The sequence below is a fragment of the Centropristis striata genome, chromosome 20 (genome assembly GCF_030273125.1).
Source record: "Centropristis striata isolate RG_2023a ecotype Rhode Island chromosome 20, C.striata_1.0, whole genome shotgun sequence".
Lineage (NCBI taxonomy): Eukaryota > Metazoa > Chordata > Actinopteri > Perciformes > Serranidae > Centropristis > Centropristis striata.
In genome coordinates this window covers 7,378,794-7,393,757 of record NC_081536.1, presented here as the reverse complement: position 1 = coordinate 7,393,757, position 14,964 = coordinate 7,378,794, and the positions used below count along the sequence as shown (strand labels likewise).

Sequence of the window (14,964 nt, the reverse complement as noted above, 5' to 3'; positions counted from 1 at the left end):
AACATGACTTGGCACCTATTTCTGTACGCTGCAATCAGTTACAGTGATGCACAAACTGGAGCAAATTTGGGACAATGTGTTTTTTTCCACCCATGCTTTTCAATGAATCATGAAAAGGCATGTGTGCAGGAAAAGCTGCCGTCCCGCAGCTTGAAACAGTAGCCTACTTATGTTGTGCAGCGTAAATCAAGTCTCCTGAGCCGTCACAACAAGCCTGCGTATCAGAGCACAGAGCCCCTATCTCATCATCTGTCCACAGTCCTGTGTAACTTAATCACTCAAATGAAGCAAGCTCAGACAATATGTTCATACAAGATCAGAAATTGTATTTGGCAATTTTTAAACAAGTGCATACAAGTACAGCTAAAAGCATTTCAGTTTTGCCAAGTGCTCGTAGAGTAGCATTAGTCACATTCTACGTTAAACAGGAACTGCCACCAGACCTAGAAGTACATCAAGAATTTTGTTAAACATCAACAAAGAGGAACGTAGTCCATTATAATGAGTACATACCTTTATCTTCAAAAATATAGAAACACAATGTATTCAAAAATCAAAAATTATACAACCATGTTTACGAAGTATACTCTTCCCTTGGGTCCAATATGTACAAGTCCGTTAGTTTGTTTGAATGGTATGTATGTGATATTTATATATTTATACTCATATTTTTGCTTCCCCTCCCCAAAGAAGTGTTCAAACAAAATCAAGGGTCCCTCTCCTTTTTTACTTTGACATCTCCTGCAAGGATGGTGGCGATTTCTCCTTGCATGAAAGCCCATGGTACGTTCGAGCCAACCAGGGGACATTTCTCTCCACTTGGACAGTACACTTCACCCGTGGCACCTTGCTGCTTTATGCTTTCCCTCGAGCACGGGAAGCAGAACTTGTGAGAGGGCACAGACGGGCACTGAACAAAGTGTGTGTCCTCCAAACGCTCGTGGCACAGCGTGCAGCACAGGGGTATGCTGCCGGGTACCGAGGAGTCCGGAATGCTTTGGGGGTGCACTTGGTCCATGCCTGGCACGTGGGGTGTACCTGCACCAGATGCCTCTCTCTGCGCCAGCCTCCTCTGATTCATGGAGGATGGTGACAGGGGGCTGCTGCTGTTCCTCCGGGTGGTGGAGTGGACTTGGTTGGCGTCCTTGGGAGAGCTGTTACCACCTGCATTGTCTGCCGCCATGATGAGCGCCGCCATGGGGGACTGGCCGTTCTGTGCAGCCTCAGGTGGGGTGGTGCGGGAGTGGGGGGATATTGTGGAAGGGGGAGAGGCAAAGCTTGGCGGGGGAACTGGAGGCATTTTCAGTCCGTCAGTAGGTGGTGGTAACCACTGCTGTCCTTCTCCATTGAGCTTGGCAGCTGTACTCTCTCCCTCTGGTTCAGGCGAGGCTTTTCTCTTCATGGTCCGGGGGTGTTTTCCTCTGTCTGGAGGTGGGAAAGGGTTAAACAAAATAGTTGAGTTGCACAGCATAGACATGGATCAACAATTACACTGGGAGGGAGACGTGCATTTCTGCTGTTTCCTGCTGCACCACAGGGCACAAAGCAATAATAACAAACACAATAAAAAGCTAAAAAAACATGAATGCACCTTTAATTTTGCAGACATGCTGCTTTATTTATCGCTACTACGTTATTAACCCATTCCTGGACTCCAACTGGATAATAAAAATAAATGAAAATTGCACAAAATAACGTGAATATTGTTGAATTTAAACTATTCTGGGTGCTTACCTGACTTGGAAGCGGTGGCGCTGGCCTCGTAGCCCATAACCCTTTGTTGCCCTTTGAACCTGTTGTCGAAAGTGTGCAGAGCCATCAGGTCCCTCACCGTTTTGCCCTTGCCCATCCAGTCCGGGTCTGCCCTGTTTTTGTGGCTGTCGGAGAGCTCCGGCGTGAGACTGTCCGGTCTGTGTTTCTCCTTCACCTCTCTGTCGTGCTCGGTGCTGGAGACCGAGGCGGGTCTCTTGACCATGTCGGCGGGACTACCGCCCGCCAGTGCGGAGGGAAGTCCCATCTGGCCCGGTCTACCGTTGACTGCGTGCACCGGGGGCATGTTCCCGTTAACCAAAGGCACTAGATTTGGGGGCACCGTGCTATTCCTGCGCGGGTTGGGGCTCTGGCGGTTCAGCTCTGGCGGCTCGTCAGGCTTAGGAAATCCATTGGGGACGGGAATGCCGTTCGCCTGCCTGCCAGACTGATACTCTGGACCAAGCCTGGGCGGGCGGTCGGAGGAGAGCGGGTAGCGGTCCAGAGGCTGCGGCGGCCGGGAGCCGGGGTCTCCGGCCGCAGCGTGGTTGATCGCCTGGATCTCTTTCCCGGAGAGCTGCGACTTCCCCGGCCCGGGAGACCTGCCCTCCTGAAACCCGTGAGCCCTCTTGAGCTGCCGGGCAGTCTCGATGACAAACTCAATGCGGTCTGCTCCTTCGTAGTTGACACATCCCCTGCAGACGGGCTCGGTAAAATCCCAGATCATTGCCCACGGCATGCGGGGCAAGTCGCATAAATAACACGACTGCCTCCTGGAAGAAGCAGCGACCGCCGCGGACGACATAGCGCTCGTCGTCGACCCCCCGAAAAGAAACCCAAAATGTGTCTTCTTGTCCTGCTTTCCTCCGAGCTCCCTTTAAAAGCCAATAAAGAGCAAGTTCCGTTGGTCGAAAAAAAAAACACAAACTCGTCTTCTCCCGACTTTTAGAGCAACAACGTTGAAGTTTTAGAGGGAGAAGTTCATGTCGGTGTGTACTTTACTACGGCGCTCCTCTATCTATCTCCACTGACTCTCTACTACTGGCTCAATGTGGAGCAGTGACGTCACCACGGAGCTCTAAACGCCTGCTTCCACTTCAGTTTCTATTGACTTGATTTCTTCGACAGACCCCCCTCCTTCCTCTCCCCCAGTTTACTGCAGCCTCTGTCACTCACTGCTTTTTTTATTTTAATTTAATCACTTGAACCTCTGCCAAGACTGCACCCAGTTCAGCCTCACCACCGCCTCCGACTGAAGGGAATAACCCACAGCTCGTGTTATTATTATCAAACCTGCAAAAATATCACTCCGGGTCCGTCGATACCAGCCTGCCTGCAGCGTGAAGGAGATTTTTTTTTAATGTGAAAAAATGTGGCTGTAGGTTAGCAGTAGACCGCCAGGGGATAGAAAAAGGAGAGTCGCCAGCTCCTCCAGTTGACTGCTGCTTTGTCCTAAATTCAGAGCATTATCCGGTTCAGGCTGAAAAACGCTCGCTGCAGCTTGTTTTTCTCAATGCACAGCGCGTCGACGCCATGAGCTGCTACTACTACTGCTGTGCAATGAATGAGGTGGGTCGACCCTTGGAAAAACAACTAGGCTACTGTAAAACAATGGCAATTTATAGAAATAAACATAGGAGCTCAGAAATGTCGTGCAACAACATAATAGTATACATTTACAGGGGATATTTTAGGTTTGGTGGAGGGATTTTATTGCCCATATGATTGTGTCAGCCTACAAGCATGAATTCATCACGTACTGGCTTGGGTTTTTAGCACCGGTTAGATAATATTTTCCTGCCCTGTTAATATTAAAAGAAAGAAAAAGGCGCCGCCGTTAGCCAGTAACCAGGAAGCTCTGTCATGAGGTGGGGATTTCCAGCCAGTGTGTTGCAAGCTTGAATGGATCGGGGTTACAGCATGAATATAGCTCTGCCCACATTTTATTCTAGTGCACTGAACAGTCAGTCATCCAAATCTGCCACCATTAAATTAAATTACACTGGAATGAATCAGCCATTCAGACTTTTTTTTGTCAGTAAGTTAATAATCAAAATACAAAAGAAGTAGTCTGAGAGGTGTCGCAAGATTAATGATTAAACTGTTTTACATGATGGGGGGGGGGGAATGTTACTCGAAATAAGGTAATACGTCAAAAACCCAGCCAAAAATCCCCTGAAGTAAAAGTGTAGGTTTGAACTGGAGGAGTGTCCCAGTAGTTCAGATTCCTCCCTCTCATCTGGTCTCATTCCAACTCATTGCAGCTTAGCCTCAGGCTTTGGGTGAGGCAATGCGTCTGTAACCTGCAGACACAAAGCAGGATATGTTTGTGCAAGTCCATGTGACGTTGGAAAGAGGAAGCAAGATGTTTAGTCACGTACCCTCATCCGCCTCACCCAACTACGGGACATCAGGCCATTGGCTCCCTGCCTGGCGGCCATGATCGCGCACTGTGGCATGAGGCTTTCTACAAAGGGTTTCCATAACAAAATAAGGCAGCCATGTTGCTCATCTGTTGCCACCAAGCACATATAATTTTTGAGCAGTTGCTGTATGATTTTACATGTTTCTGTAAAGCACACAAACAATACAACACAATAATATTCCCTATAGTATATCACATGGTTTAGTGCCTTCCGTGTAGCTCCCAAACCTCACTCCTTGTCGGGTGAACAACACTAGGAAGTGTTGTTAGGCTTTATGACACAGTTAGGAAATGACTCTTGTGAGGGGTAAAATAAACAAATTCCTTCCTTGAGATTGGTGGGAACAGTTGCCTAATGCTTTGATCATTTGTTTTCCACTCAGTCGATGTTTGTGCAAGCAAATAGCTACACACTATTATGCAAGACGGAGGCATGCTGGGATTCAATTAAATCCTAAATGACCTGATTCTATAATAGGAAGATCCATTGATTTAAAATAAAGGCTGCAGTGGCTGCGAAGCAAAGGCAGATTTGTACTGAACAGAGGCGACAAAAGTCTGAGAGGCAGCCAGACATGCACAGATGGCTCTGATTGGCAATATGAAGCATGTATACAGTAAAATCACCACAGTGTGACCCGGCTGACGGCCATCTCGTTTGAGTCTAACCACTAAACCAGATGGAGTAGCTGTGTACTGCTGTTTTGAACTTCTTTTTTTTCTCTTAAAGCTGTATGTAAATGGAGACATGAAGTTGCTAAATAAAGAGTGAGAGGTAGGTGACGGCCAGGGGAATACCCAGCATGTGACAGCATCGCAGGCCTGATGAGATGACGTTATTTTTGTTCTATCGCTTTCTGAGCCTGTTAAATTTTATATTGGGCATCTTTTATTCATGGCAGCGAATCATTACAAATTCTCTCTGAAGTTTTCTGCCTAACTCAAGCACAGCACTGGATGTTTTCCCCGTGTTTTTTTTCTGTTGCTCTCCTCCATGAGAATAACATTCATGTTATATAACAAGTTTTTAGCACAAATGCTGAGGTGAACAGCAAACTAAACTGTAACATGTTGCACAGACATAAAAGGAGGTTATAACAGGACAGCGTGAGGACATATTTCTAAAGTTACAGTCGTAGTGATCCACCCTGCAGATAAATGTCTGCACAGATATGAAAGGAGAGTGAATGTAAGGACTAGTGTGCATGTGAAAGGTAACCATGGAGATTATCGCGGTACCCCAAGTACCATATATATCCTGTTTACGGTGCTATTTTTAGCCACAGATTTGCACAGCAAGGATTAGAGCGCAGATAAAATTTGGGGAGCTGTGAAAGATAAAGCCAAAGCATCCATCTGTCATATTAGTTGCTTCCTGTTTTTTTAACGGTAGTTAAATATTGATTTTTCTGAATGGATTATTTCCAGATCCTGGTTGCACGATGCAGAGATACGATGTGCAGCATATGCACGAATACAAAAAAACACAAATCAGGCATGTTAAGGAGTCGGCTTTGATTTAGGTATAAAATGGTGGAATTCGAATAAAATGGAGGGTCGACGGCGAAAGGGAAAAATGTGCTGGGCGGCTGGAATCTGGGGGCTGGAGGCTGCAGAGGTGATGTCATTGGGCCAGAGCAAGAGGCGAGTGAAAAACAAGTCTCTCTCTTTATTCTGATCCTCTTTGCAGTCCCAGTGGGGGTGGGGGCCTGGCAGTCGGCCAAGGCAAGGGCTGCTGGGAAATGGCAAAGGATGCCAAGCAGGCCCCACCGCCAACATTAGAAGCTCACATCTTTGTTCTCAGAAACCTGGTGTGCTGCCAAAGGCCTCATTTCGGCTCCATGGCATGATTACACTGGATGTAGGCCAACTACTGAGAGCTTGCTCGCTCGCTCTCCCTCCCTCTCTCTCGCTCTCTCTTTATGCTCCCTCCCTGGGCTCGCTCTCTCTCTTTTTCCACTGCCTTCAAAAGCTTTCTGCCAAACATGCAGCAGTTGCCATGGCTGCAGAGAATGGAACATAAAAAAGTGAGTAATGAGTCAGGCTTGGACCCAGATGTGCCACATGTGTATCCATTTAGAAAAAAAACACGATGGTAACATATCCCCTTAATCTGCCGGGCTTGTCGGGGGACAGACGACTCAGTAAATAGCAGAGGGGGAAAATGTAGGAAATAATCCCCGCAGAAAAATGTAAATGAACATTGTTTTCACTTCCATTTTTAAAACAGAAGGTAGTTTCAGTTGGTTGCGTGCAGAGGTTTTTTTTGGCAACCAGGAACAGAAAGACCTGAACTTTGCTTCTGTAATGCTTAAGCATGCATTGTGAGCTGACGACATAATTTCCCGTCCAGTGGAAACCCCCATATATTTTCAGTCACACAACCAGACATTGATGTAAACAAACTTTCCCTGGCCTCGAGCAAAATCTACACGGGGTTTGAACTCGCTGAACCAGTATTTGAGATTAGGTGGTCCAATTCATAAGCTACTATTAGATTGAGTAACATTACCTGCTTCTTACTTATTGCCCATAAAAGGCAGTTTCACCCCTGACTCATAGTTGGTATGTTTAGCTTACTGAACTGAGCTGTGCTGTCATTCCAGCTTTCCGACAGACCCAAACAAAATGTTTTAAAATGTCATTCTACTGCATTCTTTCTCTCCCTCTCTCTCTCTCTCTCTCTCTCACACACACACACACACACACACACACAAACACACACAAACAAAAAACCATAATAGAGCTGTCTTTGAATATTCCTCTCAAAAACACACAGGTTTGAATATTCAATATTTTGCACATTATGTCCATATTCATTTCAATGTAAACATGTCTGTTCAACAATCTACATTCCAACAAAATAAATAAGAAATAATAATAATCTTTATTTATATAGCACTTTTCAAAACACGTTACAAAGTGCTTTACAAAGACAAGTTAAAAACAGACATAAAACACTAGATAAAAATAATGTTAGAAAATGTTCTGTGCAATTAAAAGACAGCTCAAGGGAAGTTAACATTCCAGTAAATTCAGTTATATCCAACACCGTAAAACTTAAAGACCTATTTTGGTGCTAGAGTGAGAACTGGGCTCCCTAGCAAGCTAGCTAGCTAAATAGCCAGCCGCTAAATTAATACAAAATGCTTCAGACACACGAAATCAACACACATGTAAATAATCACATTGCTATTCTAAGACGTGATTAGCAACCTAGAAAGCTAACTAGCCAGGCACTAAATTATTAAATTGTAATAACTTAATTTTCAACATAATAATATCAATTTATCAACAATTTATCACTCCTGTCGCGTTGCAAGACAAGCACATTCCCATAATGAATGATAACTTTGTTCAGCTCATTTGCTGTAAGCTATTAAACATGAAAGTGTGGCAGATTTAGCAGGCTAGCTAACTACCCAGCAGCCCGTCTCTGGTAAAGTACTGGTCCTAGTAAAGTAGCTTGTCAGCGTTTGGGAAATGGGACCACGGAGTACGATAGAAAGCTATTCTTGTCTAATTTGTGGTCTGAGAAACAGAAAAAAAAAATCAAAATTAAAGGCAGACAGCTACAGTTGAGGTGCTTTCTTTCACAATTGAACACTGATTTTTCTATAACAATGTCTATTTAGTTGTTTTTTCACATTGGATTATATTTAAATGTAGAGTATTCACTGCCAGACCTTATATATTATACACACCTATTTGTAACTTATAAAATACAGTACAGCACTGCACTAGTTTCTGTACAGCTGGTTTGTTCTCACACTTCAATTGATCCTCGTACAAACCCCCAAGGGACGACACATCCAACTGCATTATAAAGATCTTCATAGTAGATACAGCAGTGTGAATACGTATGTACAGTAGGTGTCTGAATGTGTGTATATGTGTTACAGGAACATTTATATTTGGACAAGTAGCATTTTTCCTCCAGCATTTTACCCTGACAAAGGTTACATTTCTTTCTTTTTTTCTTTCTGAGCCAAAAGAGAAAGAAGGAGTATTTCATGTGTTATGTAACCTCTTCCTCTGAGCCAAAATAAAACTTTCCCAAAGTAGGATTATTTATTACCGGAGCTCCTGTCTATTTTTGAGCTGCCTTGCTAGAAAATGGACTCTGACATCCCCGGCACAGCAGTTAATACAGCACTCAGATGTCATAGCCTATATTCTAAGTGCAGGCATCATTTTCACATTGCTGCTGCCCTTTTCTGTCATTAGTTAGAACGCCCGTGTGATTTGTATTTACTCCTTTGCATGTATTAATTCAGCCAAACAGTTGGATAAAACCCTAGTGAATAATACATAAAAATGTGTGTGAACATGCATATTTATAAGTCCTTTATTTAGAAGATATTTCAGGGTTGCTATTGGAAGGAGATCAAAGCTACTCCTTTTCTAGTAACATTTGCCTTGAAAGCAGAAGGGTATGCAGAGTAATTTCTGTGATGTATAGAATACAAACTAACCTGACTGTGAGAAGAATCCAAGAATAGTAAATTCTGACCTAATTGGGAAACCTCAATTCTCCCTTTTGGGGGGGTAATTGTTCATAGAGAGCATGTTGTTTATTCAGATCAGGAAAGTAGGGAAGATCATGGACAAATGCAACTGTACTGCATCGTTTACAGATGTTGTGGTTGCATTTGGAAAGTGAGTTTCCCCACAATCAAGCTCTAAACACATTTACTTGGAAACAGCCCTTTTTTGGTAGTGGTCATAAATCAGGCGAGGTTCCCGTTACGGATTCCGTGGATGCTTCCCTGCCCTCCCTTTGATTGTCTGGTTTATGGAGGATGTTTCATCATATGCTGCGAGCGTCCGCGCCAGAGATGTCCTTCCTCCCCTTTCCATAAAAGTGCAAGTTGTCACGATGGTGTGGCATTCATTATCCGCCTGTGGTTTGCGGGCCTGGCCCCTGAGCAGCTGGGGAGCATCGGTTGTCACATACAGCCTACCGCCGCAGTGAAAGATGGGAGGGCAGGAGATGAGTGCTGTCCTCCTGTCTCTGTGATAAAGCCCCCTTAACCACAGTGTCTGGGCATCTGGGCACACGACGCCTCACCTCCCTCATCCACTTCAAAGCCTCGTCTCAGAAAACAGCTCGATGCGAGGAGCAGGAATAGAAGGTAGAGCTGGGATGACGAGTACAACCGTTTGTGTGTAAATGGGCAGAGGACAGCCAGAGTTTATTACAACTTTGGTCTTATTTTCATAGCTTTGACCATAAATTCTGTTATGATAGTATTGTTCTCATAAAGGTTATTGCTTGAATCTGGAACGTGGCTAAGCTGTTACAAAAAGGAAAGGAAAGAGTCATAAATACAATATCAGTTATATGTAGCACAATATATTCACAAGTTTGACAGGTCAAAGTGGAACCAAAATCCAGAAAATGTCCTGAATCTGTAATGATCTGTTCTAATTCAAAATTCACAGTGTATGAATGCAACAGGCCATGTCTTGTCCTCCTACATTGCCACAAACCACTGTCCGTGTGAGCCATTGCATTCCCCGCTGCCCTGTATGCAAATTACGCTATTGTTATCTTTGCTTACAATGGCATAGCAAAATGGAGAAAACTAGCAAGCAGTGCTGAGCGTCTAGGTAATGATGACAACAATCCATCCAGAGAAACAATTTGGATGCAACACCATTGCTGGACAAATCATGGTTAGAGTGAAGGCTGTTTGCTGACAATAAAATGTTATTGCCACACAGTCACTAGCTTGTCAAGTGAGGCAAGACATGAGGAAAGAGAACAACATTAAATTTACAACATGTTTTATGAGTAGCTTCTATTTGAATCAATTAGTTTAACTTTGTTTGAACTACTTTTCTTTTTTTAATGAGAATTCTTGTGAGTAAAATGTTAATACCCATAGGTAATGTTCAGTTTAAGTGTACGGTATATTTTGAATGTTTTCTAACCTTAGCCCTTTCTGCCAGGCTACCAAAATCCTTTGACAAAAACAGTAATTTTGCTTCCCAGAACACAGTTTCTGGTCTACCGCTGCCTAAACTGGTTAGATTGTTTCTGTTAATGTGTGACTTCTGAATCTGAAATAACCCTTTTAAACACCAGTCACACAATAATACGAACAAAATAAACCTTAAATGCAGCAGTGGACCAGCAACTCTCGTGTTACATACAGGGTCAAATTACTGTTTTTGTTAAAGGAGTCTGGTGGCTTTGATATAGATTTTTTTTGGGGACTAAAATATGCTTGCTGCTGCTCTCCCTCTACTGTAGGCAATACACTGACAATGGATAAGTACCTCATATAGCACCACTTTAAAAAACAAAGAGCTGTGCCTTTAAGATTACATGAACACACTGTAAACTTCACCGATGACAAACTAGTTTTGCAACAAATATGACGGTTGTTGTCATACATGCAGTCATTATTCCTACCAGGCACATAGTGAATAGTTTAGTCATAGTCACCACAACAAGCTCAGCTGAAGCGGTACAGTAATACTGTGGGAAGCACATGGGATGAATAGCAGAGCCTTGACGCAACAGTAAAATCCCAAGGGGATATGAAAGGACAGCGTGAAGGGAGCACTGTGGGAAAGTTCAGTGCCCTTGAAGGAGCCTGATAAGCCAGAGGTGATATGAACCGCGTGTTTGTATTGTGCAAATTTGTAACGACTACAAGCTTGCTGCTGATAGTAAGCCGTCTTACACCATGTGCTTGCAGAAAACCTGCCTGTCCAAAGGGCACGTCTAGCAGGGTGTGGTGAATGTTATCTGTGTGATTTCAGTTTGTGATGGTAATGTAAGCCTGGGTGTCTATTGGGGCTGTTTTACAGGTTTGGGCAGAGGCTGTTTTCAAACTGCTTTAACATATGAAAGGTTGTGATAACTTTTCCCCCTCCTTATGTTAACTGATGGGATCCACATTGTTCAGCAGGCTCACAGATGTGTAACTTGACCTTGCTCTATGCAAATCACTTGAAAGCTCTCTCACTCAACAAAGAGGGATAAAGTTCACCTACAGCGCGTTGCCACACAATGGCAGGGAGGAGCCAGACGGCCTTGAAGCGGAAATGGTTTCACACTGACTGACAAGTCTGGCTACACCCAGGGTTGCCCTGAAGGACAAAACACCCTCCCTGTTTCTACACTTTTATTTTCACATGCACATATCTACTTTGCTCATCAAGAAACATGTTTGCAGAACGCTCATTCTCTCTTCCTTCCTGAGGCTGTGTGACGTGCTCCACTCTCTCCTCACATGATAAAATCGCTCTCGTCAAAAAAAAATGCCGTTGCCTAACAACAAGGCGAGCAAAGTTCGCCTCCCATGTAACTGCAGCTCTCACATGATCCTTGCGGAGTTAACCATTTACAGCGAGGAGGAAGAGGAGAGTGAGGCTTATTCTGGGTAAACACGGTGCTGTTTGAACGAGTTAACCCGGCTATTCACCACCTCACCTCTCTATTCATTAACACACAACATGCAGGGACACGAAACTCGTCGGGCTGCAAGTCACCCTACACCGAGACAAAAGCTCCTTCCTCCTGCCACAAAACAATGCATGCGGGGCGGTCAGAGCAGAGCTCCCATTATGAAACAGCTCTGTCACAAGACGAACGTCTCACAGGAATGCTGTTGTGACACATGCGCTCTGTTGACACAAGGGTTAAACATTGAACCGCTTACACACACACTTCAGCTGCCAAAAGGGCGGGAGCTTTAACCGCTCCAGCACCGGTTGGTCGGCAGTTTTTATTTATCTTTCCACATTTGGCTGACTGCGTCCCCGCCACCTCTCAACAGTCGTCAGGTTTATCAAAGGAGAAGTTCTCTCCCCAACTGCAGCCAGGTGCAGTACAGTGTAATGATTCACACAGCAGACACAACACTCCACAGCAGATTGCCTCGTATGTTTGGAGCATTGCAGAGGTCACAGAGTGCAGGAGTGTGTGTGTTGAATGTCAGGCACTGATCTCTGGCTCGGAGCTGGTGCAGAGGGTTCAGCAGGAGTTCAGCACAGATTCATTATTCATGCATTTCTGTATACCAAATGATGGCACCGGGGAGCCTCTTCCCTCTGAAAAGGTCCAAGTGCCTGAATGTTCCTCCTCTATTTTTCATTGTATTTTTTTCCAAATGTGGAGTAACAGAATTCAAGAGGGGGTTTATGTATTTATGCGCTCAGTGGGGCTGGATTTTAGAAAGTGTTCTGTGTTTGTTTCTTGGATTTAGACGTTGCCATGTGCGATAAGCGCAGGAAACGTACCAGTGTAATTCTTTACAGAAGGGTGTCTTCAGTTTAATGTGTGCTGGCAACGCTTTGAAAAATCCCCGCTTAACAATTCTAGGAAAGCCAAGCCACCTGGAAATCTCATGACTTCCTGAATCTAATTCCAGGCCGAGCTATCAGACTGTCTGACTAGCAGCTTTCATTGAGGGGTGTAAACACTGAATGTCAGGCATGTTTGCCAGAGCCAGTGTTGAATCAGGCATTAGGACTCATGTAATGCCTGCAGTGAACTCAAATGCCCCAGCAAAGCCCTGATTATATTTTCTCCCTGTCTAACAGATTTATAGTACATTGTGAACTCCAAAAGAAAGTTGGCACGGGCCGGACTCATGAACAGGCCTCTGCACACTCTACATAGTCTATTCTTGTTGTTTCTAAATGCAGTCTGCACTTTCCTCAAACCATATAATAACAGATGTTAGCTACAGTAAGGCTTGCAGTTTTGATAACCTGCAATTGTGATCTGAAAAGCGCACAGAGCAAACAAGGGAAGAGAAAAAACAGAGCAAAGGTATGACACCACCAAGGGAGAATCCAGAACAAAATCCCCTCTCATGTCACTGCATGCTGTGTTGGCGGACCGTGACCTCATCCAAAGTTTACACGCAGCCGCCTCATGCTGCTTTGTTATCTTCAAAACTTGCAAACCAGCACATTCCATCCCTCAGCGGCAACAAAAAAATGTCAGCGTGCAGATCCCGCTGTGCTGTGAGAAACACGATAAGCAAATAAATGAATACTTCACTGAGTGAGCAGCAGCACATTTCTGAAAGTAAAAAAAACACTCCTGCAGATACAAACACTTTCATAAGCAGAAGGGCAGAGATGTATATATAGGTCAGTTGTGGACTCTGATTGGAGCTTTGCATGTGTGCTTACTCAGCAGCATGCACCAAGCTTAGCTCGCTTTCAGTCTTTTTTTAAACAGACCACAGGGTAGTAAATAGCTACGAGGAGGATCACAGCCTTCACAGCTGATTGGCTTGATGTTCGCCTGACATAAACAGGAAGCCGGCCGTGCGAGTCAGAGAGGGGAGCGAACAAAGACGGAAGGACCAGAGACAAGCAGAATGTGGTGGCAAGACAAAGAGAGAATGTGTAAAAGCCCGAGGGATTTAGAAAAAAAAGATCTTTCTGTTTGTGCCATGTGACTCATGGAGGAATTCAGCCTGTGATTCAGTTCTCTGCATTGTCAGCAGGCAGTGTGCAATGATAATGGTGATGAGGTGTATTGGTAACAGTAGGGCAGAAGACTGCAAATTTATTCCACTGATAAACTGTAATCATATCATTTTTAGGCAATGAGCTCATTCTGTTACTGCAGTAGTTTTATGTATATTTGGTTTGTGTGAATGAGATCATGGATCAACCTGCTGCTGTGAATTTAGAAGCCCTAGCTCCTGTATTTATTTACACCTTTTCAGAAAATAATTGCACCTCTAATTGTACACTTCTATTTCAATCCCAAGATGTGAGACTTCAGTTAAATATTATATGTAAAGCAGTATTAATCGCGTATTATCAATGTGTGAACAGATTGTAATTTAAAACTTAAGTTTTTTTCTGCTTTTCTTTGTAAAGGACTATATAAAGGCTGTTTTTTCCAGGAAAAGTGATGTGAGGCGTTAATTTGCGTTCCCTCTTACCTACAGTGCTAATAGTATGTAGCACTAGCTAATGCTAGCTTCTTTTCTAGTTTGCTTGCTTGCAAACACTATTGCTTGCTAAATATGATCTGATATACATAGCTAGTTGGCTAGCTTGCTAAGTTACCAGCTAATATGACGAGTGATACAAACTTTTTTTTTTTGACAGGCAGTGTTGATTTTAGCCCTTAATAAATTGTGTACTAGAATAAAGCAAGGCTGTTTCTCTAGTGACTAGTAACTGTTACCTAAGCTGAGCTGAGGTCAGCTAGCTGCAACAACTTATTAACTTGTTACAGTACTGCACGCTCCCCCTTGCCTGTCTTCAGCTCCTCTAAAGTGCCAACACTGTCTAGCACAAGCGAATATCAGTCTGTTTGCTAACACGGACAAAATGCTAGCTACCTAACATAGGAAATGAGTGTCTTGGGAAGCAAGACAGAGATGGACAGCTAGCTAAATGTAACCTAAGCTAACCTGAGCTAAGGTTAGCCAGCTAGCTATAACTTAAATAAATGGCATGCATATGGCATTGGTTGCTGCATCATGTAAGCTGATACAGTAATTTTAGTTACCATTATAAATAGGATGTAAAGTCAATGTTCTGGATGTCCAGCATGCCTACGGAGTGCAATAGCAACAGGATGCAGACTGCAGTTCGCTTAACACCCACTGGTCCCATCAATAACAAGTCACATATTGTAGCTTTAAAAGTGTTACAATTATTTCCTATTTTTATCAGGTTGCAGAACATTTGTATTACGTAAGTGAAGCATGCAGCGACTAAAATGATTTCACTTCCCTGTACATCAGCCTTTTAGGTAAACACTACAGCAGTTCCCTTTTTTCATCCGCTTAGAAATG

The 14,964-nt window shown here is 43.8% G+C and overlaps 1 protein-coding gene across 1 annotated transcript; it reads right to left on the bottom strand.

Annotated features, from left to right (window-relative positions):
* Positions 1–305: 305 nt before the first annotated feature.
* On the bottom strand, positions 306–3,507 carry irf2bp2a (interferon regulatory factor 2 binding protein 2a). The gene is made up of 2 exons (XM_059359778.1): positions 1,735–3,507; positions 306–1,425 (listed from the first exon to the last, which is right to left on the bottom strand). The coding sequence occupies exons 1-2, from the start codon at positions 2,552–2,554 to the stop codon at positions 707–709; spliced, it is 1,539 nt and encodes a 512-aa protein (XP_059215761.1). The 5' UTR covers positions 2,555–3,507; the 3' UTR covers positions 306–706.
* Positions 3,508–14,964: the final 11,457 nt, after the last annotated feature.